This window comes from Cetorhinus maximus, chromosome 11, assembly GCF_964194155.1.
Source record: "Cetorhinus maximus chromosome 11, sCetMax3.hap1.1, whole genome shotgun sequence".
NCBI lineage: Eukaryota > Metazoa > Chordata > Chondrichthyes > Lamniformes > Cetorhinidae > Cetorhinus > Cetorhinus maximus.
In genome coordinates, this window is record NC_135889.1 from 66,781,159 (window position 1) to 66,806,849 (window position 25,691).

General features: G+C 43.8%; 1 protein-coding gene across 1 annotated transcript in view; it reads right to left on the reverse strand.

Moving 5' to 3' along the window:
- kalrna (kalirin RhoGEF kinase a) overlaps nt 1-25,691 on the reverse strand; it is a 1,015,085-nt gene that overhangs the window by 252,205 nt on the left and 737,189 nt on the right. Inside the window, exon 34 of the mRNA XM_078552171.1 lies at nt 19,970-20,216. Coding sequence (XP_078408297.1) covers nt 19,970-20,216 — 247 coding nt within the window. The remainder of the gene's footprint in view (nt 1-19,969; nt 20,217-25,691) is intronic.

Below are 25,691 nucleotides of genomic sequence, written 5' to 3' on the forward strand. Positions count from 1 at the left end.
TCAAAGAGTCAGCCAGGGGCCCTTGGGCACCCATCAGGAGGAGGATCAGCAGGTGCACACCCCAGGGCCATCCACCCAGGTGACTCCAGGAGTGTCCAGCCTATCCGAATCCCCTCTTCCTATGACTCCAGCAGCTCCAGCTCCACAGCTCGTGGGGGGTGCCACTGCCACACAGCAGGACCCTGAAAGCAGGCAGGGGCCCTGCAGGTCTCGGACCTCCAGAGGACACCTGTCAAGGTCATCACAGACAGCAGGCTGTCTCCACCTTCACTGTTGATGTCTGGGGAGCATGAAGCGGCAGGGTTAGGAAGGTTAAGAAGGCAGCTCTTTTGTGTTACAAACAAATAAACTAAATTATCAAAATCAGGGACAAAGTAAAAGGCATAGTTGCACAGCCTGGGCACTGGTGTTAACCATTTGTACATAATGTTCACTATTGTCAATAAACTCCCAAGAATGTCTCCCTGCCTACGGCTCCTTGTTCTGATGAGCAGTGTTTGTGGCACTCAGATGTGAAACCTCTCTGCACAAGGTAAAGGCAGGTGTCTCAGTCCAGGGCCTCTTCCCTATGCTTTATGCAGCCTTCAGGTCAAAGTAATGGTCCGGCCTCACACTCACTGGACACATTACCGATGCCTGCACCTTGGCGGGGCTTTTCATTGCTGCCTGAGTGTCGTAGGCAGGCATCACCAAGTTCCATCATTCTCCCTGTGTGTTCTCAGCACCTTTAAGGTGGGGCTGGCCCCCATCCCTTCAGCATCTGTGACCAGTGACACTGTGCTCCTGAAGGAGTCAGGTGCTGACGGCGGACAAAGGATCGGGTGCTTTTAAAGTTTCATGACTGCATCTCCATGATATGACCCTGATCAGAGAGCGCAAGTGAGCTGTCCTCTGCCAGACAGCAGTCAGACATTCTCAGAGGCTGTGTGAAGGTCTATGGAGTGTCCTCACTACATGTCATCATCATCCTCCTGGAATTGAGAAGGCCTCCACTGCTTCTCCATGGCAGGAGCATTATCACAGAGGGTATGTGTGCTGCAGCCAGCCAGACTGAAGTCAAACGTTCATTCATACAATGTGAGGATCTACGGTGTCTCCTCGTGGCATGTCGTCATCATCCTCCACAAATCTAGCAGCTATGAGGGCCTCCCGAGCACGCCTGCCTCGTCTGGCCAGTGCGAGGGCCTCATCGCCGTCATCGTCACCTTTGAGGACCTGCTCACCCTTATCACAGTCTACGTCCTCCTCATCAGAGGAGACTTCCAGCTCCTCTATCTCCTCCTCAGCCAGCTCCTCTCCCCTTTGCAATGCCAGGTTGTAAAGGGTGCAGCAGGCGATGATGCTGCGTGACACTCTCTGTGGACTATATTGCAGGGCTCCACCAGACTGGTCCAGGCACCAGAACCTCATTTTCACCATCTGATGGTTTGCTCCACCAAGTTGCGAGTTGCGGCATGAGCCTCGTTATACCTTACTCTGCTGCATTCTGAGGCCGCCGCATGGGTATCATCAGCCACATTCTCTGCGGGTAGCTCTTGTCCCCAAGGTGCCATCCCTGCAGCCTCTCTGGACTCTTGGAAGACTTCAGGGATCTGTGACTGACTGAGAATGTAGGAGTTGTGGACATTCCCTGGAAACCATGTGCAGACCTGTAGGATGTGTTTGTGGTGGTCGTACAGCAGCTCCACATTCAGCGAAATGAAGCCCTTGCAGTTGACATAGTTGACCACTTGTTGCGACAGAGATCTGAGCACCTCGTGAGTGCAGTCTTTTGCACCCTGCACTTGTGGGAAACCCGAGATCTGGGCAAATCCAATCACTCTTGCATCCTGGCTTTCCTCGTCCCCGGCGAAATGCACAAAGTTGTGTTCCCTCGCAAAGATGGCATCCGTGATCTCATGGATACACTTGTGGGTGGAGGCTTGTGAAATCCCACAGAGGTCACCTGTGGAGCCCTGAAAGGGGCCACTGACATAAAAATTGAGCGCCGCGGTCACTTTCGCGGCCACTGGCAGTGGATGCCCTCCTGTCCCCGTGGTGCCAAATCCTGCAGTATCTGGCAGATGTGACCGACCAGTTCCCTAGAGATGAGCAGTCTTCGGCGACACTGGTTCTTGGTCATCTGCAGGAATGAAAGGCAGCGCCTACAGATCCTGAGTTTAGCTAGGCGTCGAACAGCGACAGCTCGCTGTGGCTTTTCAGCGGGGTGTGCGGCACTCCAGCCGCCCCTTCTTCCTGCAGGTGCTGCTCCTCCCTTTGCCCAGTCAGGCACTTCCGCCGCTCTCTTCTCTTTCATCTCTGCTCTCTGTACGCCACAAGGCATACAGCTAGTTCAGCAGGCTCCATGCTACTGATGTACTCCTCCTGCAGGATGAAAGAGAGGTGCATGGGTTAGCATAGGTGTTCTAAGAACCTCTTGGTTAAGTCTGAAGGCCCCTTAATGCATCCCGGAGAGTGCTGACCACCACTTGGATGGCCAGAGTTTAGTGCGTTGCATGGCTTCCAAAACCCCAACTGCCTCTGCCCCACTCCACCTGACCAATTGGCAGCAGCCTTGCCCACTGGAGTGCATGCTGTGCTCTCAGCTCAGATGCAGGCATTCTCTTAACCCATACTGCAAGGCTGCACTGTTAGCTTGAACCATGGGGGAGGCTGGTTCAAACTTGGATGATGACATTGCATGGGGTTGTGAGTGCCACCATCAGTGACTGCTCCCGGCCAGCTTTAGCAAGGAGATTGTACAATGTGCCCAGTCACCCAACTGTTCTGCAGTCCAATAAAACGCTCATTAGTTTGCAGTCTGATCCCGAGGGGTGAAACGCTCTAGAGCACTAGGTGGCACTTTCATGCCTCTGCGTTGCTCAAGTGGGCAGATAAGCTTGACTCCACTCATGTAAATGTGGCTACGTCTGAACTGTCTCTGCTGTGTAGAATTGGTCACTTTATACAAGGTTTCCCTAATGCATCGCTGCTTCCCTCTCCCCCGCCCCGCAAGTGCTTGTACACTACCTTCAACTGCAGGGCAGCCCTTGCACCCCCACCCCCCCAACATGCCTCAACTGCAGGGCAGCCCTTGCCCCCCAACTCCCCCAATCAATGCGCATCAACTGGAGGGCAGCCCTTACCCCCCACCTCGAACGTGCCTCAAACTTGAAGCCTAACAGGCAACCCCTGTGACCACTGCGCAACGTTATTGTGCACCCACCTCTGTTTTCCACTCAAAGTGCAGCCCGCCAAGTGCACACCTTATATATGCCGTTGTGAAACATATTGGTGTGATTGAGGGCAGATGATCCAGCTGGGGCGGGGAATGGGGTTGCAGATGATTTCAGCCAGCTGGCCTTATAATGATATGTTGATGTATTACAATGAGGCTCCTGATGTCTGATGGCGCAAAACGCGGCCCGCCATTGACGTGCTGAGCAGACGATCGCAAACTGGTTTCGTGATGTTGTAAAACCAATTTCAGGCCTTCTCACCATATTGTCCATTCACACCGCTGAGCACGTCTGACGCTAGCAGGCATGGAAAATTCCCCCCTATATCTTTTTTTAAATAAGGAGACCAAACTGTAAAAAATACTCCAAGTGTGGTCTCACCAAGGCCCTGCATAGCTGCAGTAAAACTTCCCTACTTTTATATTCCATTTTCCTTGCAATAAATGCCAACATTCCACTTGCCTCCCTAATTACCTGCTGCACACTAACTTTTTTGTGATTCATGAACCAGGAACCCAGATTATTCTGTAACACCCACAAGTTCCACAACCTCTCTCCATTTAAATCGTATACTGCTTTTCTATTTTTCCTGCCAAAGTAGACAAGTTCACATTTCCCCACATTAGACTCCATATGCCAAATTTTTGCTCATTCACTTAACCTATCTATATTCCTTTGCAGACTCCTTATGTCCTCTTCACAACTTACTTTCTTACCTATCTTGGTGCCATCAATAAATTTAGCTGCCACATATTCGGTCCCTTCGTCCAAGTTATTGATATAGATTGTAAATAGTTGAGGCCCCAGCACTGATCCCTGTAGCACTCCCCTAGTTACAGCTTGCCAACCTGTAAGTGACCCATTTATCCCCACTCTCTGCTTCCTGTTAGCTAACTATCATGGTTCCTTCACTGTTGCTGGGTCAAAATCCTGGAACTCCCTTCCTAACAGTACTGTGGGTGTACCTACACCACATGGACTGCAGCGGTTCAAGAAGGCAGCTCGCCACCACCTTCTCAAGGGCAACTAGGGATGGGCAATAAATGCTGGCCCAGCCAGCGAAGCCCACATCCCATGAATGAATTAAAAAAACCTAATTCTTTATCCATGCTAATATGTTACCCCCACGCCGTGAGCTCTCATCTTGCGGCACCTTAACAAATGCCTTTTGGAAATCCAAGTATACTACATCTACAAGCTCCAACTTACTTGTTACTTCTTTAAAAAAACTCTAATAAATTTGTTAAACATGATTTCCCTTTCACAAAATCAAGTACACGCTGTCTGATTCCATTATGATTTTCTAAGTATCTTGCTGTAACCTCCTTAATAATGGATTCTAGCAATTTCCCTGTGAGAGATATGAGGCTAACTGGCCTCTAGTTTCCTGCTTTCTGTCTCCCTCCTTCCTTGAATAAAGGTGCTAGCATTTGCTATTTTCCAATCCACTGGGACCCATCCAGAATCTAAGGAATTTTGTAAGATTATAACCAATGCCTCAACTGTCTCTGCAGCCACTTTATGTAACACCCTAGGATGCAGGCCATCTGGTCCTGGGGACTTGACAGCTTTTGGGTCTAATAGTTTTCCTAGCACCATTTCCCTGGTGATGGTGATTGTTTAAGTTCCTCCTTCCCTCTCACCTCTTGATTTTCAAGTATCTTTGGAAAGTTTTCTAAATTTTCTGCAGTGAAGACAGACACAAAATACCCATTCAACGCCTCTGCCTTTGCCTTGTTTAATCTTTGGCATTCTCTACCCCAGAGGATTGTGGATGCTCCACTGTTGAATATTTTAAGGCTGAGATAAACAGAATTTTTGGTCTCTCAGGGAATCAGGGATATGGGGAACGGGTGGAAAAGTGAGTTGAAGTCGAAGATCAACCATGATTATAATGAATGGCAGAGCAGACTCAATGGACCATATGGTCTACTCCTGCTTCTATTTCTTTTGCTCTTGTAGGATTTTATAAACACTATTGCTTATTTGTCATTTTATACTGAATTAGAAAGAGCCGTTCATGCAGTTCACAGAGTATGAATAAATCAGTGAAAACAATAATCAATTAGGCCCATCTCTTTAATCAGAAAACATTAATACTCAATACTGAAGCCCTCTTCTCTCTCACATCTTGCACCCACTCCCCCACCCCTAGCTTCCCGACTGCCTGCCCCTGCTGATCCCGCCCAACGAAGGAAAAATCCTCCCCATGGAATTTTAAGTGCTAATTATGTTCAGTGCAACTCAAGTTCTGGGATCTTTGCATTAGTTTAAAAAATATCACACTGAAAATAGACCCTACTCACAAAACTGGCCATGACCCCCCAGGAAGAATGGATCACCATTAAAAGTTTCCACTAATTGCACTGGCAATTTGAGGATCTTCAAAATTAAGCTGGTTCTTTTGGATGTAAGGACCTTTTTAATATAATTTTCTTTTAACTAAGAAACAAATTACTGTATTCCAAATATAACTAAGAAATGCTTCTGTATAATTTTTAGTCATTTAAAATTAGGTTACGAACCGATGGTGATAGACACCACAATTAAAAATACACATTTTAATAAAATTACACCTAGTTAACACTTTCAAATATATCAAGCAACATTTTTTAAAACAGTAATTTTGAAATTATGTTTTAAAACTCTACTGATTGTGCTGGTTCATGGCAGATTTTACGTTTGTTTTGCAAATTAGTTTGAGCAGAAACGCGAGAAGAAAAAACTCTTCCCAAAGCAGGTGCATTTTAGGCACAATTTCACCAACTGCACCCAAAGCAGAAACTCTGTCCCAACATGTTTCGTTAGATGGGGATGCGGACAACATTGGCAAGACCAAATTCATTTTGTAATACAAGTCACACTGAGGGCATTAAGAGCCAGTTATGTAGTACAAAACTGGAATCACATTTAGGCCAGGCCAGGTAGGGGTGGCAATTCCTTTGCCTGGTGGGCATGCGTGAACCGGTCATTTTTTTTAAAGAAAACAACAATCCAGTAACTTTTGTAATCATTTTATCTGGCACTAGAAGACGGATTACCAGATTTATTGAATTTAACTTCATAGTTTGCATTGTAGGAATTGAACACATGGGCCTAGAAATTCAATTGTGCCAAAAACAGGGTCACAAGGCACAAGCACTGCAGCAGGTAGCAGGGACCAAGTGAAATTGGTATTGGCAGCTATTTATCATGGCTCAGGCTCGCAACAAGCAATCTTCATTGGCTGCCTGCATGTTTGGGAAAGGGTAGGGAAATAGTTTGACATGCCACTTAAAAGTCAGTCTGTACCTCTTAAAGAGGAGGTGCACCCTAGCTGCAGACAGCGGGGAATCTTTGCAAGTTGGAAAATGGCTGCAATATATCCAGAGAAAGAACTCAGGCTCTCTAATGCAGATGCCTTAGTCCAGGCAGTAGACAGAAGGGAGGTCTTAATCCTGCAATTTAGCTTTTGTGGAGCAGGGGCATAGGTGGGAAAGCGAGCAGTGCCTTAATTACATTACCACTACTTTTTACACAACTTTCTAAATAAAAAAAACCTAGCTATTATGTAAAACTAGAAAATAAGGTTCTGGGGCAGAACTTCCTGGTCAGCGTGCGAAGGTGGGACCTGCACGCTGACACGTAAAATGACACAGGGTGACGTCGGGCGTGCGTCCCAACGTCACCCCGCATCATTTAGATTTTCAGTTTGGTTGCCGAACTGTCAAAGGCTTGTTAAGGCCTGTTAATTACCTAATTGAGGTCGTTGTCAGGGCTGCCCATCCAACCTTATGGTTAGCGGCCAGGCCGGGAGCCCAGGCAGGCTTCTGAAAAAACATGAAACCTCATCCACGAGCGAGAGGAGGTTTCATGAGGGTTTTAAGAATGTTTATTAGGTTTTAACATTTAAGTAATTGACAAGTCCCAGCTCATATGACAGTGTCACATGAGGGGACTGTCAATAATTTTTTTTCGTGCATGCGTGAAAGAGCACGCAGACCTGCTCAGGGAAATCCCCCCCGCCCGCACAGGGAGCGCACAGCGCTTCAGGGTGGACGTCCCGCCCACAAACACGCCCGCACAACCCCTTGATAGGCAGAAAATTCTTCCCCTGGATCTCCCTCCCCACACAATACGGGATTTCTGCTGCAGCATCAGGAGAGAGGAGGTCATTTAAAGGGAGCAGAATCCCAAAGATCAGGAGATTGAGTTGAAGCACAAAATAGGTATAGTTTTGGGCTCAAGTTGAGGGAGACATGCCCATTATTGTGCCTTCTCCTTCCAAAAAGGGGCACTAGTGAGTTTTCAGCTACTACCCTAGGGCATACAGTCACCCTTCTCCTGGAAGATCTTGCAGTCAGCAGGACCATTGGGAGAAGGCAGGAAAATCAGGCAAGTGGCAGGATCCATTCTCCCTATTCGCCAATTGTATGAGGCGGCCGGCAGCCTTCCTGTCTGGGGTGAGAATCTAATTTGGGATGAGAAGGTGCTATACAGCCTCACCTTCCAACTTTCTTGTTATACTGCTCTTCTTCAAAGGAAAACGGCGTTTAGGATTTTTGAAACCAATGTTAATTTACTTCAGACAAAAAGCAAGTCCATTCCAAATACACTGTGCAGCAAGTTATAGATTTTCTCAAATGTAGTCCTAAAACACCTCGAACAATAACAGCCTGCAAATAACTACTTTTCATTTGGGGAGGGGTGGGGCAGGGAGGAGAGGTTAAAAGAGCAGGTCCACAATCACACTACCATTACGTTTTACACAAATTTCTAACATAAAATGATGAGGTAACTGAGAGGTTTGATGAGGGTAATGGTGTTGATGTGGTGTATGTGGACTTACAGAAGGCACTTGATAAAGTACCGCACAACAGACTTGTGAGCAAAGTTAGAGTTCATGGAATAAAGGGGACTGTAGCAACATGAAAGCAAAATTGGCTGAGTGACAAGAAACAAGGGAGTAGTGGTTAATGGATGTTTTTTGGACTGGAGGAAGGTTTATAGTGGGGTTCCCAGTGGTCAATGTTGGGAATCCTGCTCTTCCTGAAGTTTATTAATGACCTAGGCCCTGGTATACAGGGCACAACTTCAAAATTTGCAGATGTTACAAAACTTGGAAGCATTGTGAACTGTGAGGAGGATAGTGTAGAACGTCAAGGGGACATAAACAGTTTGGTGGAATGGTCGGACAAGTGGCAGATGAAATGTAATACAGAAAAGTGTGAAGTGATTCATTTTGGTAGGAAGAACATGGAGAGACAATATAAAATAAAGGGTACAGCTCTAAAAGGGGTACAGGAGCAGAGTAACCTGGGTGTACATGTGCATATGTCATTGATGGTGGCAGGATAGGTTGAGCGAGCTGTTAATAAAGCTTACAGCAGACAGGCTCTATTAATAGAATACAAAAGCAAGGAAGTTATGTTAAACTTGTATAGAACACCGGTTTGGCCTCAACTAGAATATTGCATCCAGTTCTGGGCACCATACTTTAGGAAGAATGTGAAGGCATTAGAGGGAATGCAGAAAGAAAATCACAAGAATGGTTCCAGGGATGAGGAAATCCAGTTACATAGATTGGAGAAGTTGGGACTGTTTTCTTTGGAGAAGAGTAGGTTGAGAGGAGATTTGATAGAGGTATTCAAAATTATTAGGGGTCTGGACAGAGTAAATAAGGAAAAACTGTTCCTATTGGTAGAAGGATTGAGAACCAGAAGGCACAGATTTAAGGTAATTGGCAAAAGAATCAATGGTGACATGAGGAAAAACCTTTTCATGCAGTAAGTAGTTAGGATCTGGAACGCACTGCCTGAGAGTGTGGTGGAGGCAGGTTCAATCAAGACATTCAAGAGGGAATTGGATTATTATCTGAAAAGGAAGAATATGCAGGGCTAGGGGAGGCGGGGGATTAGCACTAGGTGAATTACTAGGAGAGCCAGCACAGAAGTGATGGGCTGGATGGCCTTCTGTGTTGTAGCCATTCTATAATTCTGTAGAAATAATATAGTGCAATAAAAACATCTGAACTGGAACTCATATCTCAATTGCAAGAATAGATTAACTGGTAAAAACATATTTCTAGCACTTACAATTATGCACTGGAGTGCTCAGTCACAGGGACAATGGAAAAGTCAGAAGGTTCATTCCTGCCCCACAGAAATGTTCCAGAGTCATAGGGAAGAATTTTCCCCTCGTTGCAGGGGAAGTTCAGGAGCAGGCACGCCTCTGATCAGCGTCCCCAATTGGGGGTGAGCCATTTTACTTGGGCGGGCCAATTAAGGCCTGCCCAGTGTGATGTCCGCCAGGAAGCGCTATGCGCTCCCTGTGCAGGTGGTGGTGGGGGGATTCCCTAAGCTTGGAGTGTGTTCTTTCGCGCATGCGCGCGAAAGAGCACACTCATCTCCCTGAGGCTAAGTGCTGCCTCAGGGAGATCGGCGCCAATTTTAAAATGGTACATGTAGAGAAATGAAATTTCCCTGACATGTCCCCTCATGTGACATTGTCACATGAGCTGGGACATGTCCATCACTTTTAAGTAAACTTTTATTAAATTTTTAAAAACCTATATGAAACCTCATCCCACCCATGGATGAGGTTTCATGCTTTTTCTGAAGCCCGCCAGGTCTCCAAGCCTGCCTGCCAACCTTAAGGTTGGACGGGCAGGTCCATTAACTAGCCTAATTACTTTTTAAATGGCCTCAATTGGCCGTTGACAGGCCAGCGGGCACACAGGTGATTCGGCTCAGCCCTCGCCGACCTGAAAATTGAAATGACGTTGGGATTTCCATCCGACGTCACCCCACGTTATTTTACGCGTCGGTGAGTGGGCCTCAACCCTCGCCCTCAATATCCTACCCATAGGTACCCAGCCTATTTCATCTGTCTATCACTCACTTTGAAGGTTTACCTTCTGTTGTAAACAACAAACTAGTACTCAGTGGCTGCAGAATTCTGTGGACCAGATCACCCCACTGCCTCTGTTAGAAAGTAATTATGACAATCAGAGATAGTGACAATTCTCAAAACACATTTTATCTTGTTACATTTTAGGGCAGGTTTCACTTTTCAAGCAGTATTTAATGATTTTAGTCCTAAAGGATTTGTCATAATTTATTACCTAAGGCTACATGAGCTGTAACCAGCAGAATTTGTTTGATTCTTACTTCTGACTTTTCATCTGTCCCTGCCAATTTAACAAATTATAGTCATTTTGAGGCTATCTAAAAGAGACATGTAAAGCGCTCAAATGAATACAGATGTATACCCAATGCATGCCCTTACGTGATGCAAACTAGAATTGGTTATTAGGAACAAAAGATATTGGAGCAGGAAAAAGCCATAAGGCTCTTTGAGCCTGCTCCTCCATTTAATACGATCATGGTTGCTCCTCAATCTAAAGTCCACTTTCCTACCCAATCCCCATATCTCTTGATTCCTTTACAATCCAAAATTATATCAATCTCAGCCTTGAATATACTTAACAACAAGCATCCACAGCTCTCCGGGATCGAGGATTCACAAAATATTTGCAATCCTCCCAGTTTCCCTTAGTCTCAGGATAAGGAGCTGGTAAATTGGACGGATTTTTTTCTCCTAGTTTTAGACTCTCCGGCCAAGGGAAACAGCCTCTCAGCACCTACTCTGTCAAGCCCTCAGAATTTTATACATTTCAATGAGATCTCATCCAATTCTTCTAAACTCCAGGTGTGCATATTCTAAGTATCAATTTAGTAAAGCTTCATTGCACTCTCTCTAATCCCCTTGAATAAAAGCTAACATAACATTTGGCTTCCTAATAGCCTGATGGACCTCCATGTTAATTTTCTGTTTTCTTGTGCAAGGACACCCAAATTCCATGGTGCACCAACGTTTAATAGTTTTTCATCACTTAAAAACTATTCCACATTTCGATTTTTAAAATTCATTCACGGGATGTGGGCTTCGCCGGCAAGGCGAGCATTTATAGCCCATCCCTAATTGCCCTCGAGAAGGTGGTGGTAAGCTGCCTTCTTCAACCACTGCAGTGAACCCACAATGCTGTTAGGGAGGGAGTACCAGGATTTTGACCCAGTGACAATGAAGGAACGGCAATATATTTCCAAGTCAGGGTGTTAAGTGGCTTGAAGGGGAACTTCCAGGTGGTGCTGTTCTCATGTATTTGCTGTCCTTGCTCGTCAAGATGGTAGCAGTTCTGGATTTGGAAAGTGCTGCCTAAGGAGCCTTGGTGAGTTTCTGCAATGCATCTTGTAGATGGTACACACTGCTGCCACTGTGCCTTGGCGGTGGAGGGTGTGAAAGTTTGTGGATGGGGTGCCAATCAAGCGGGCTGCTTTGTCCTGGATGGTGTCAAGCTTCTTGTGTGTTGTTGGAGTGGCACTCATCCAGACAAGTGCAGCGTATTCCATTACACTCCTGACTTGAGTCTTGTAGATGGTGGACAGCCTTTGGGAAGTCAGGAGGTGAGTTACTCACCGCAGGATTCCTAGCCTCTGGCCTGCTCTTGTAGCCACAGTATTTATATGGCTAGTCCAGTTCAGTTTCTGGTCAATGGTAACCCCCAGGATGTTGATAGTTGGGGATTCAGTGATGGTAATGCAACTGAATGTCAAGGGGCGATGGTTAGGTTCTCTCTTATTGGAGATAGTCATTGAATGGCATTTGTGTGGCACGAATGTTACTTGCCACTTGTCAGCCCAAGCCTGGATATTGTCCAGGTCTTGCTGCATTTGGAGATGGACTGCCTCAGTCTCTGAGGAGTCACAAATGGTGCTGAATATCGTGCAATCATCTGCGAACATCCCCATTTCTGAAGGAAGGGCATTGATGAAGCAGCTGATGGTTGAGCCTAGGACACTACGCTAAGGAACTCCTGCAATGATGCCCTGGGACTGAGATGACTGACCTCCAACAACCACAACCTTCCTCCTTTGTGCTAGGTATGGCTCCAACCAGCAGAGAGTCCCCCGCCCCCCGATTCCCACTGACTCCAGTTTTGCTCGGGCTCCTTGATACCACACTCTGTTAAATGCTGCCTTGATGTCAAGGGCAGTCACTCTCACCTCACCTCTGATGTTCAGCTCTTTTGTCCATGTTTGAACCAAGGTCATAATGAGGTCAGGAGCTGAGTGACCATGGTGGAACCCAAACTGAGCGTCAGTGAGCAGCTTATTGCTAAGCAAGTGCCGATTGATAGCACTGTTGATGACCCCTTCCATCACCTTACTGATGATCGAGAGTAGTCTGATGGGCGGTAATTGGCCGGGTTGGATTTCTCCTGCATTTTGTGTACAGGACATACCTAGGGCAATTTTCCATATTGCCAGGTAGATGCCAGTGTTGTAGCTGTACTGGATCAGCTTGGCTAGGGGCGCGGCAAGTTCTAGAGCACAAGTCTTCATTTCTATTACTGGAATATTGTCAGGGCCCATAGCCTTTTCTGTATCCAGTGCCTTCAGCTGTTTCTTGATATTATGTGGAGTGAATCAAGTTGGCCGAAGACTGGTATCTGTGATGCCAGGAACCTCCAGAGGATGCCAAGATGGATCATATACTTGGCACTTCTGGCTAAAGATCATTGCAAATGCCTTATCTTTTTGGAGCCTCCTTCTTCAGTGAGTTGTTTAACTCTCCACCACCATTCACAACCGGATGTGGCAGGACTGCAGAGCTTAGATCTGATCTATTGGTTGTGAAATCGCTTAGCTCTGTCTATCATTATGCTGTTTGGCATGCAAGTAATCCTGTGTTGTAGCTTCTCCAGGTTGATACCTCATTTTTAGCTATGCCTGGTGCTGCTTTGGCATGCCCTCCTGCACTCTTCATTGAACCAGGGTTGATCCTAGAGTGGAGGAAATACCAGGCCATGAGGTTACAGATTGTAGTTGAGTACAATTCTGCTGCTGCTGATGGCCCACAGTGCCTCATGAATGCCTAGTCTTGAATTGCTAGATCTATTTAGAATGGTGGCAGTGCCACACAACACAATGGAGGGTATCCTCAATGTAGACTGTGCATCTATTAGTTCTCTCACCACCTGCAGTTATGTCTTTCTTGGTGAACATGAAGTCCCCACCCAGATTACATTCTGCTGGGTCTGTCGGTGTCATTTCTGGAGGTTTAGGTTGATGTCAGGTGGTCCTTTATTAACTTTTTAAGCTGTTGTTTGAAACAACTGTGTAGGCCATTTCAGAGGGCATTTAAGAGTCAACCATACTGCAGATATGGAATCACATGTAGGCGAGACCAGGCCAGCAGGTTTCATGGTCTTTTAATTCCAGGTTTTTATTCCATCTGCCATGGTGGGATTTGAACCCAGGTTCCCAGAGCATTACCCTGGATCTCTGGATTACCAGTCCCGTGACAATACCACTATGCCACCATCTCCCCCTATATGCCCCTAACTACCAACCAAAGTCAATAACCTCTAACCTTTCCACCTAGCTTTGTAATTTGTAATATTTGTAATACTTTGCACTCAGCTCAAATTGAGAACATTCCAAGCAAGAATGTAAAGTATTTGAAAACCTGGAGAGCATGAATTGAGGTAGAACCAGTTCTCTTCTCATAGATAAACACATACTAGAAATACTTATTGTTCACCCATGTCTGTCAATGAACCAAAAGACCTTATCTCATCATTTCTCTAATCAAAGCTGTATAAATCAGAGGCTATTATGTTGAGTGTGATGGGAGGAAAAGCTACTTTTAACTATATTAATTTTACAAACCATTTCCATTTCCTCATCAAAAGCATTGGAATACTGAGAACTGTTGAAAGAATAGTGTCATTTGTAAGCAGATAATTACTAATCTGTGTTTTCCTCCAACCCTTCAGAGGCATTGGCTGGATTTATGTTTCCATCTATGTCGGAACAGGGGCGGGTGAGCTTTAAAAATGGTGGGCAGGACCTGAATCTGGGATTCCTGCCCTCATACCCATTGCTGGCTACTTTAAACACTGCGGGATAAGGGCATATGTAGCAAACCCGCATGCAGCACTCCAACATTGCCGACTCCATTGCAGGAGTTGGAATTTCAGGCCCCCCACTATTTACGAGGTTGGGTTGGGTCTGCTTTGGTAGTTGAAGTTGTTCACGACATCTCATTGGAGTTGTGAACCGGTGGGAACTCTAGGCTGGAGTTGGGGACCTTCTGACAGGTAAGTTCAAAAGGTGTTGCCTACTTCATGTAATAATGTAATGTTGCATGGTAAGTTAAATATGTTCCTAATACAGTGAGTTTTGATAGGAATTTGTTTAAAAAATATAAATGATCATTAAATTGTATGTGAAACTGGATAAATTAGAGTACATTATTGACTAAATAAAGTGCTCTTCTGCATTTAACAATGTTGAGATTCAGATGTTACTGTGTCAATTGCACCCAGTAATTTGATCTTTTCATTGATTCACAGGTCAGCCATCCATTCAGCCTTTGAAGCAGTGCAACAGATGACCATGTGTTCCATCAATGCAAAGGCTTTAATGTATTGTTCTGTGGTGTATTGTTGGCATAGCTGTGCAATAGAATCTCATTATGAATGCTTGGATGAGCTCCAAATCCCACTAATGGTTTCAGCTCAGCAGGGGTTGTTGATATAGATATCAAGGAGATTTAGAGATTTGTTTTGATTGACAGTTTTATGAGCTCCCAAGAGGATTATTTTTAAAGTAGTCTTTGAATTCGTGTTTGTTAATTTTGGCAATTTAATGAGCATCTCAAGACCTCCTAATGTTATTATCGGGCTCATGATTTTTGTCCATAGTGGATACTGGGTGAGTGGACATGGGGAGATATGGGGGTATAGAGGGAGCATGGGTGGCATTAGGAGTATGGAGGGGGCTGGTTGGGGGATGAAGGGGTGAGGGGTGATGGCTGGGGTGCCCAACACTCATGTACAGAACTGGGCTGGTGTACCAGGGAACCATGGCAGGCTGTCTAACGTGCTCGCCTCGGCATCCGCCTGCCTCTGTCCTGTTCTGGGAACCGGCGGCCACAACTCCAGCCTGCCCCGCCACTCCACAGTGAAAATAGTGCAGGCGGACACTGCCAGGCAGGATTGTGACATCAGGAAATAGCCCAACTTGCGATTCCCACCTCGAAAATGAAAATCTGGCCATTAATTCTCTCACCTCTGCAGAGTTTCATTTAATGCTATTCCATTAGTGACACATCAGAAATAAATAATATATCATGGTGGAGATTTGAAGTGTTCAGCTCGTATTTCGCAATGTACTCTGTAATTACAGATGTCACATTAAAGCACAGAATAGGTTAAAATAGTTGATCTAACTTTACTTGGCAAACCTGCTTTAGTTTCAAGAAAGATCAGGATGTCATTCAGAAGTTACATAAAAGGGATAATTTTTGTCTGCCTACTGTCCAATTTTGCAGAAAATCAAGTTGGTAGGCAAACTCAGCTTTTGAATATGCTTCAAGATGGTAACCCAACAGTCCAGCCTGGAACAGCCTTCTTTCAGTATTTAAAATCAGGTTTCATGCTGGTTTTAGGAACCTAATGCCATTTTTGTGGAACTTTTAAGAGATCACTGAAGGTTGTTGTAAAACATACAAACCTGTCTTTTTTCAAAAATGGAAGAATATGAATAATCCTGCCCCATAAAAATCATCTGCATGCTGCTGTACTCACCCTGCTACCCCACTAATTGCTTTAACCTTGACCTCCTGGCTTGGATCCACAAAGTATATTTCACAGTCCTTCCAAATGATGAGCTGCCTGTGAGCGCAACTTGCTGTCATTATATAGATGAGATCCTGCCATGAAAATGGCTCAGGCCTCCCATTACTGTGATAATGCACACATGTCCATTCTGTGATCAACATATAAATAGGTCCAATGTACTTCAGCATAATGCAATACAGCAAAACAAACATTTTTCATACAAAGATGGTGTTCCTCGAAAGTCAACAATGTCCTCCAATACAAAAACAGAATTACCTGGAAAAACTCAGCAGGTCTGGCAGCATCGGCGGAGAAGAAAAGAGTTGACGTTTCGAGTCCTCATGACCCTTCAGCAGAACTGAGTAAAGTTAGGAGAGGGGTGAAATATGAGCTGGTTTAAGGTGGGGGATGGGGTGGGGGAAGAGAAGTTGGGGGTGGGGGGTGGTGGTGGTGTGGTAGTAGGGACAAGCAAGCAGTGATAGGAGCAGATAAATTATCTGCTCCTATCACTGCTTGCTTGTACCTACTACCACCTCCCCATCAACTTCTCTCCCCCACCCCACCCCTCAGCTTACATTTCCATTTAACAGATGCTAGTATAGAAGCTGATCGATTTGTGATCTTTTACTCCAACACCCCTTCTTAATGCTTGTAGGATTTTCTTCAGGGAGGAGGGAAAGAGAGGAAAGAGAAAGGGATCAGGCCTGTTCTAATTCAAAATATTCACTTGAAAATCCTGACTGTATCATATCTGTGCAAAGTCATCTTCTATGAAATGCTGTCAGACATTCAGTCAGAAGCTACTGAAAAGAACCACAAGAATTTCAGATGCTTTCTTATTTTGCAAGAGTTTGTATGTGTTTAAGATTATATTGTCAGTATCTTCATGTATCTTTCTGCTTTTATGTATTATCTTATGAGAATACAAATCTTACTATTAAGTTTAGACACTTCAGATAACCTTTGTACCAACATAGCAGGAGTGGAAAATAGAAGGGAATTCTGTTCTACCAGCCAGCCACCCATTTGAGCATCCTACTTTCTGCTTTTATTCTGTTGGAAACAGTATCCATTTTTGAATGGGTGCTTGCAAATCAGGCACTAATTATGTGATGACATTAAGCATCAACTTCTTGTTTAAATCCTTCCAGTCCAGTTTCTACCATTCCCACAGACCCAAATTATTTAAATCTAAGTCATGAACAATACCTGTGGTTCTCCATCTGCAGCATTGAACATGGTTGACCAGCCTATCCTCCTCTAGGACTGTCCTTGCATGTGATTCCCAATTCAAATGTATCCGGAGATAATTAAGAAATATCTCCTTATCCCATCCCTTGGTCCTCAGTGACCTACACAGACTCCACCCCACCTTCCCCAAAATTTCAACTTTAAAATCCTTAATTTTTACATTTCTGCATGGCTTGCCAACACACAACCCCACCCTCTCTCTATTTCTGCAGTGTCCTCCAGCGACATATTATCTCCAAATCTCAGTTACTTTGACTCTAGCCTCATGTCCAGCCCATTTGCTTTCACCCCAGCATTGGTATTTGCACATTCAGCCATTTGGGTGTTACTTTCTGGGATTTCCTCCAGGTAACCATCTCTTTGGCCAAGCTGTGAATCTTGCTGAAAAAAAGAGATATGCTGTCGAAGCTTTTCATCTGGCATTCACCAGGACAGTTCGCAAGAATACCAATAGTAAAAGAAACAACAATTTATACTGCATGAGAAAAGAGTGCTGATTGGTTGGTAAGTGGATTCTGATTGGTAGAGGCGTTGCCATGGAGAATGCACCAGAGAACAGATAACTATAGGCCGACTCTGATTGGTCAAGGCATTGCCATGGGGAATGAATCAGGGAATGGCTGACCCCCAAGATTTAGTTTAGTTGAAAACGTCACAATATATTTCCGTCTGCAAAGGACAAGGCCCTGTGTGTGACTATATGTAGTTCTAGCTTGTGTAAGTGAGCCACACCGCAAACAAGATGAAAAATTTCAACAGCATGTCTCTTTTTTCAGCAATACTCAAGTTCAGTACTTCTAAATGATTATAAGCTGTGAATCATTCCTCATAATCTCTTTTTCCTTCTGATGGTCAGCAAGAGTGAAAATGGCAGTGCAGTATTTACTGCTGCTACTTTGATTCACATTAAGATAACGTGGCCCAGGCACTGGCCTGTATCCAACACCGGCATTAAGCAATTAAGTAGGTGTATCATCTTGTGGGTAGGACCCCATTGCAATTTTCAAGTAAATCAGAGGTCTACTGCTAAGGACAAGACCCACACATGAATGTTGGCATTGCAGAAAGTCACAGCTATGTCTGCAGCACTATTGAAAGAGCACTTGCAGGTAAGTGGTTGGATCATTGGATCTGTTGTGATATACATTATTGGGTTCTCCAGAGTGCTGTATTTTTGTAGGAGAAGTTGTTGAAGACTTTTTCTGGACTTGGGGAGCCTCTTAGAAGGGAGATGGTCTGATTAAAATAGGAGCAGTTATGGTACCCTTACATAGTGGTAGAGAAAGAAGATAAGCAGCAACAGTATTAACAACTTTGGGAATTGTAACTACTGAGAGGTCAGCAGGAATTTTGTAAGGGAACAAGAACATGACCGTATCCAGTTCAGGCAGTATACTTAGGGTTATATACCGCAACTTCTCTCAGGAGCAGTTAGTGCAAAGGCTGCATTTCAGCATGAGACTGCAATTGCAGTGTATCACCTGCTCCAGTCTGACCTGGTCCAACATATAAGGAGGGTCATGCCTTGCCAGTGGTTGTCAAAATGACGATGGCCCCAAAGTCCTTTGCCTCTGGGTCCTTCCTGGCTGCAGTAGATGACTTGGTGCCTAGTAGCAAATCTGTTATCCATTCCTGTGTTTGGCAGGTGAAAAATGTCTTATTTCAGGAGCCAGCAAGTGGACTGTTTGCTTCTCTGGAATCATTGTTTTCCACAAAGTGCAAAAGGCAATTGATTTTATGCAGATGCTGATGTCTTCACAATGAGTGTAACAAGCAGTGCACAGGAGGGTCAGATGTCATAGAGCAATAAAGTGTCACCACAGTGACATTTTCTGGGAAAAAAAGAGCAGTGCAAATATTTCCTTGTGCAGCCAGGAGATGACAATTTGCAGCTGATGCCTCCTATGACGACAGAAATAACTGCTAATAGCACAGCTGAAACTAGAGGCGGGTTGCTTAGTGCCCATTGCTAATTAGAAAAGCAGCTGGAGAGGGTGTGGGAGTTCCTTGTGTTGTATGGTAATGGAGAAAAGAAGGACCATAACAAGGTGTGATGTGGAGGAGGAGATGTATCAAGAATTAAATCTGAGCCTGCCAGGTCAATAAATTATATTCTGTGATGTGCTCGTGTCCTATGCTGAGGCTGCCTGTGTTAACATACTCATTTACCTCCCTCGAGGCCTGCTGCAGTTTTCCTCAGTACTCTCATCATTTGGAGGGAAGAGGATGTTTCTGCATGCCCTCAATTGTTCAACCACAATCTCCAGGATGCAAGTTCTATATATGCTGCAGCCGCTTGAAATTTCATCCCCCCATCCCATTCATAGTGAGTTGCTTCATTATGCCTACAAACACTTGGGCAAAACACCTGTTACACTATAATGAGGCCCATACACAACCATTTGGGCCTCTCTCAGTTTTCATCAAGTAGCTGATCCAGTTGTCGCACATATCGGCATCAAGCATATACATATGTTTTACATTATAACAGTTGCCATACTGTATCTAAAACTATTTGAAATTGCATGCTGGCATCAGTACCAAAGAAGTCTGCAATTAATTGCAACAAGCCAAAATGCCAATATTTCTCCAACTACAGTAGTTAAAGCTCTCACAAGAACAGGTTAATTTCAGGCTGATTCTACAGTAATGTGATCATTTAGGGTAGTAAAATAGAAAAGATCTTCCTTGAACCTTTAATTATTATTTTAAAGAAGGAGGATGGTTTTATTGTAGTGCTATAAAACAAAATCCTTCATGTGATCTCAAACTGGATGATTGTTAAACAGTTCAAACCTGACATTACCAAAAGCATTTAAAACGCTGCATTTACCTTTTCCAGGCGGAAAGAAACATTCCATCTCCACACTGCTGCGGGAGTGAGAAATGCAGAGTGTACTGCTAGGAACCAAACCTTCCAATGGAGGACTTCTATCTGTTGTACGTACTAAGCACCAGCCAGGCCTTTCACTGGGTCTCTCCAATAGCTCAACAGTCTGTCCTATTTGGATGCTGAGCTCACTGTTGTTGCTTGCTAAGAAGTCTTGTAGCACCACTGTCAATTCACAACCTCCAGAAAGCTGTTGGGGGAAAAAATAAAAATGTTTCGAGGTATTATAAGCGTTTGTATTAGAATAACATAGTTCAGTGATAAAAGTTTGGCAAAAAGGATGAAATCTTTGAAGGTTGTAGGATTTCCATTACATCTACTTGGTTCTTTTCAGAACCTTTCTGATGAAATTAAATCATGTTTCCCTTTGTGTGAACCAATGCTCACAGGCCTGAAACATTAACTCTGTTTTTCTCATCATAGATGCGGCCAGACATGCCAAGCTTTTCCACCATTTTCTGCTTTATTTCAATGCTATAACAACATGTTTTGAGGATACAATAACCTCTCTCCAACACAGTTGACCAAGCAAAACTGACAATGTAAATGGAAAGCATAAGTTTTAATAGCTGTATGGACTAAATTGTTCTATCCCTGAAATTAGACTGTTGAAATTCCCCATTGATCAGCCATTTCCCACTCGAAATATCTTAATCCCGCAAGTCACATATTTTGCAGGATTTACTGTATCTAAAATTATTTGAGGTTGTATGCTGGCACCAGCACACAAGGTGTTTGCAATCAATTGCATCAGGCCCAACTATTAGCATTTCTTCAGGATAGGAAGTTTAGGCTGTCACAAGGACAGGTCAATTATAGCTGCTTCTAAATAGCATGATCCTTTAGGGTAGTGTCTTTATTAAAAGAATGTTGTTGATCAGATAAAAGATTCTCCCATTGTTGATGACATTCACAGCCATTTAAAGCTGGCAACCTCCAAAAGTCCAGATTTGGGTCCCAGATATGGCCCTATGAGCTGCATTGATCTGATAAAGTTTATTTTAAGAACGACATCAAGGGAGGTTGCAAGTTTCTGTTCAAGTAATGCTGCCGAGACTATATGCTTACTATGAAAATCCTACTTAGATTTTCAGGATTACAACTCAGAGGCCCTTTTCTAAAACCCATATAAAATGAGGCATACTTAACGCATATCTGTGAAATCCACGGTTTATCTTGTCAGACAAACCACACAAAAGTATCAGTCTCTGAAAATCCACAGTAACTACGATGGATCCCTGCTGTAAACTTGGCAACAACTCACCAGTTGGGAGATGGACCATGTTCCAGACTTAAACCACAATTTCTAAGATGGCCTTTTGAGGGGGTGAATGCTCACCTACTTCTACAAGACCATTGACATAAAGGAGGGTTAGACCTTCCTATAGTTGAGTGTTTCCATTCCTCAACCCTTAGTTGGAACCTGGCGTAATCATGACACCAGTATGCTTGGGTTCACCAGGCATATTTCATCAGAAAGGAAAGAATTGAGGTCCACCAGTAGGTCCAGGTAAGGGGAGCAAGGGGCTTGTGGGACAAAGGATTTTTAGAGCAGTCCCTCCACAGAGATGCACTAGGACATCAATCACAACTTTCTGGAGGAGCGCGAAACACAGCAAATCTTCTATGCAAGGCCAAACAACTATGTCTTAACTAACCCTGTGAACTTTAGCAAGGTAGGTAGTGGAACTCAGAGGCAGACGTCTTTCCAGCTTCATTGTCAGGCTTGTGCCCTGGAAACATCCTGGGCTTTATAGGCTCTAATAATGTGGGGAGACGGTGACACACTGCTAAGGTCAGTGGACTAGTAATCCAAAGGCCCTAGTACTCTGGGGGAAAATGGGTTCAAATCCTACCACAGCAGCTGGTGGAGTTTAAATTCAATTAATAAATATGGAATATAAAATAAGTCTTAGTAATGGTGACCAAGACAACTATCATCAATTGTTGTAAAATGCCCCTTAGAGAAGGAAATCTACCATTCTTGCCTGGTCTGGCCTAAATGTGACTCCAGACCCACAGCAATGTGGTTGACTCTGAAATGACCCAGCAAGCCACTCAATTCAAGGGTATTTAGGGATGGGCACCAAATGCTGGCCCTGCCAGTGAAGCCCACATCCCATAAAAGAATAAGGGAAAAAAATTGCAGGTCTATTCTATTCATACCACACAATCATTTGATTACTCTTCAATGTATCACACCAAGTCCCAGTCTCCCATCAGTTTGGTCCCTTGATTCTTGGTCCAGCAATGCCTCAAATTTTAAATTCTTATCCTTATGTTCAATCCATCTATGACCTTGCCTCTCCCTATCTCTGTAACCTCCCCCAGCCATACAATGCCCCACACCCGCTTGTTCCTCTAATTCTGGAATTGTGCGCATCCCTAATTTCCTTCATCCCACCGTCGGTAACTATCCTTCACCTTTCTAGACCATAAGCACTCTAATTCCCTAACTAAACCTCTCTTCCTTTAAAACCTCTCTCTGTGGCCACGTTTTCAGTCACATGTCCTAATATCCCTTTACAGGGCTCAATGTCAAATTTTGTCTGATAATGCTCCTGTGGATGTTAAAGACATTGTATAAAAGCAAGTTCTTGTCTATTACCATAAATACCATTGATGGTTAGATCCTAAATATCATTTTGATTCTCCAATTCCAGACATAAAGCACTGGAAAATGAAAAGGAATGATTGAATCCATCTTGCAGATTGATTTCCAGGAACCCCAGGCGTATTATATTTTTGGAATGAGGGGCAGGAGGATCAAGAAAAGAATGAATATTTTAGGAAAAATCAGGAGAGTTGCAGCAGCTTTCAGTTTTAATCAGGGTTAATTTGACAGCTTTCACAAATAAATTAAAAACAGATTTTTGGGAAAATGTATTTAGCCAGTGCTTGCCATGTTATCCTGTCAGCATCACTGGATGTGGAAGCAGGGCATAAACCTATGCTTTCTACACAAGAGAGATGAAAGAAGGGGAAAAATCCAAATGTTCAGCATGGACAAAATCTAAACAAGCTGAATGAAAACAAGGAGAAAATCAAAAACAAGATGATGCAGCTATTCAATGTGAATAATAAGTAAGAAAGCAGAATATATCCTTCTAAAATTTACAAAAAGTGATGCACTTACTACAAGAGGAGACTTTGTGACCAAGTATTGCAATGCTGCACAATTTTCATATACAAACAGTGGCCTGTTTGGAGACAGTGTGGCAGACAGTGAGGTGAGGATGTAAATACCCTGTCATTATGTTAATAACTAGCTATGGACAGTTTATTTTTAATTCTTTCAAGGATATGGGCATTGCTGGCTAGGCCAGCATTTATTATCCATTCCTAATGGCCCTCGAGAAGGTGGTGGTGAGCCACCTTCTTGAACTGCTGCAGTCCATGTGGTGTAGGTCATTCACAGTGCTGTGAGGAAGGGACTTCCAGGATTTTGACCCAGTAACAGAGAAGGAATGGCAATATAGTTCCAAATTAGGATAGTGTATAGCTTGGAGTAGAGTTCCCATGCATCTGCCGTCCTTGTCCTTCTCAGTGGTTGAGGACGTGGGTTTGGAAGGTGCTGTCGAAGGAGCTTTGGTGAGCTGCTGCAGTGCATCTTGTAGATGGTACACACTGCTGCCACAGTATATTGGGGGTGGAGGGAGTGAATGTTGAAGGTGGTGGATGGGGTGCCAATCAACCAGACTGCTTTGTCCTGGATGGTGTCAAACATCTTGAATGTTGTTGTAGCTGCACTCATCTAGGCTAGTGGAAAATATTCCATCACACTCCTGACTTGTGCCTTATAGATGGTGGACAGGCTTTGAGGAGTCAGGAGGTGATTTACTTACCACAGAATTCCCAGTCTGTGACCTGCTCTTGTAGTCACAATATTTATATGGCTGGTTCAATTCAGTTTCTAGCCAATGTTAACATCAGGATGTTGATAGTGTGGGTTTCAGCGATGGTAATGCCATTGAATTCCAATGGAAGATGGTTAGATTCTCTCTTCTTGAAGATGGTCATTGCCTAGCACTTGTGTGGCGTGAATGTTACTTGTCCTGGTCAGCCCAAGCCTGAATTTTGTCCAGGTCTTGCTTCACATGGACATGGACTGCTTCTGTATCTGAGTTGTCACTAATGGTGGTGAACATTGTGCAATCATCAGGAAATGTCCCCACTTCTGACCTTATGATGGCAGGAAGGTCATTGATGAAGCAGCTGAACATGGTTGGGCCTAGGACATTGCCCTGAGGAACTCCTACAGTGATGTCCTGGGACTGAGATGATTGACCTCCAATAACCACAACCAACTTCCTTTGTGCTAGCTATGACTCCAAACTAGCACAAGGAAGGATCCTCCAAAGTCTTTGAAGTAATATAGGAGATCTCACTTCCTACATCATTTGCCCAACTTTTCAATGATAAGCTTTTCAATTATAACAAGAGCAAAAAGCTAGACAATTGCTTGCATGTTGCAGGTTTTAATACATAATAAACATCATGTAAAGGTGTATTGAGTTTGGGTAATGAGAACCAGCTTCCTGTGTTTACACTGCTACAACTGTTTCCTATGTCACAACAACAGAATTATAGAACCATTTCTCAATGCAATACAGAAGTCTTTTTGTTTTGTAACTTTCTCTGTGTCTTTCTCTTCCTCTCTTTGATGAGAGAAAAATTGAAAAAACACAACAGTATTTGTCTCTTATCACCATTATGTCTAATTGTTTGCAGCAAAATTCTGGCACAATATAGTGGACATTGTGGAAAATGGATCCGACATATTAGCCATGCCCTCTCCTCTACACCATTCAATTGGCAATAAATCCTGGCCTTACCCACTAAATAAATTTAAATAAGGCAGATCTAGTGGGATTTAGAAGGAGATGAGCAGTTTTTTGGCTGGGGGAGAAATTTTGGTGCAGATGTTTTGCAGTAAATTTGAAGTGGTAACCTTAATTATCTACCTTTATTCTATTTACTGCACTAAATACACTCTAAAGTGGCTGGTATATGGAGTGAAATCTGAGTTGTAGTTTCACATCTTCCAGATGCACGCCAGTACAGGATCTGGAACATTACTAAATGTCTCATACTGATCATATTCTGAAAGGATCTTGTTAATGATCACTTCCAAAGCCTTTTCCTGTTTAGCCTCCATCAATGAAGATCCTATCACATTCCAATTACCTATACCACTGTGCCCTTTCCACATTAAAATTCATCTGTCTCAAGAGTCCTTTCTACTCATTATCTTGTCATGGAAATAATATCATTTTCATAATATTATTGAGATTTATTGTAAAGATAGGTTAATAGTGGGGTTTGGATTAGTTTCTCTGTGTGGATATGTGTGTGGTGGATTTAATTGAATTAGAGACAGCTAGTCTGGAGCTTTTGAGTGATCAAAGGGGAGCTAGGTTTGAAATGCTAAGTAGGTAAACATGGCTGAAGTTTTAGGTTGTGACGAACATTTGCATTTTTAGATAAACCAGACTAGTTTGTATTTCAAAGAGATGATGAGATATTACACCTAGCCATATGAAGCTAAGACAAACAGTGTGTTTATTCTTCCCAGAGATTACTGATAATATGAGTGCTATGAAAGGTTTATATTATGGAAAAAGTAAAGTTGCAAAGACATATTGGAACAATGGGATTTACATTA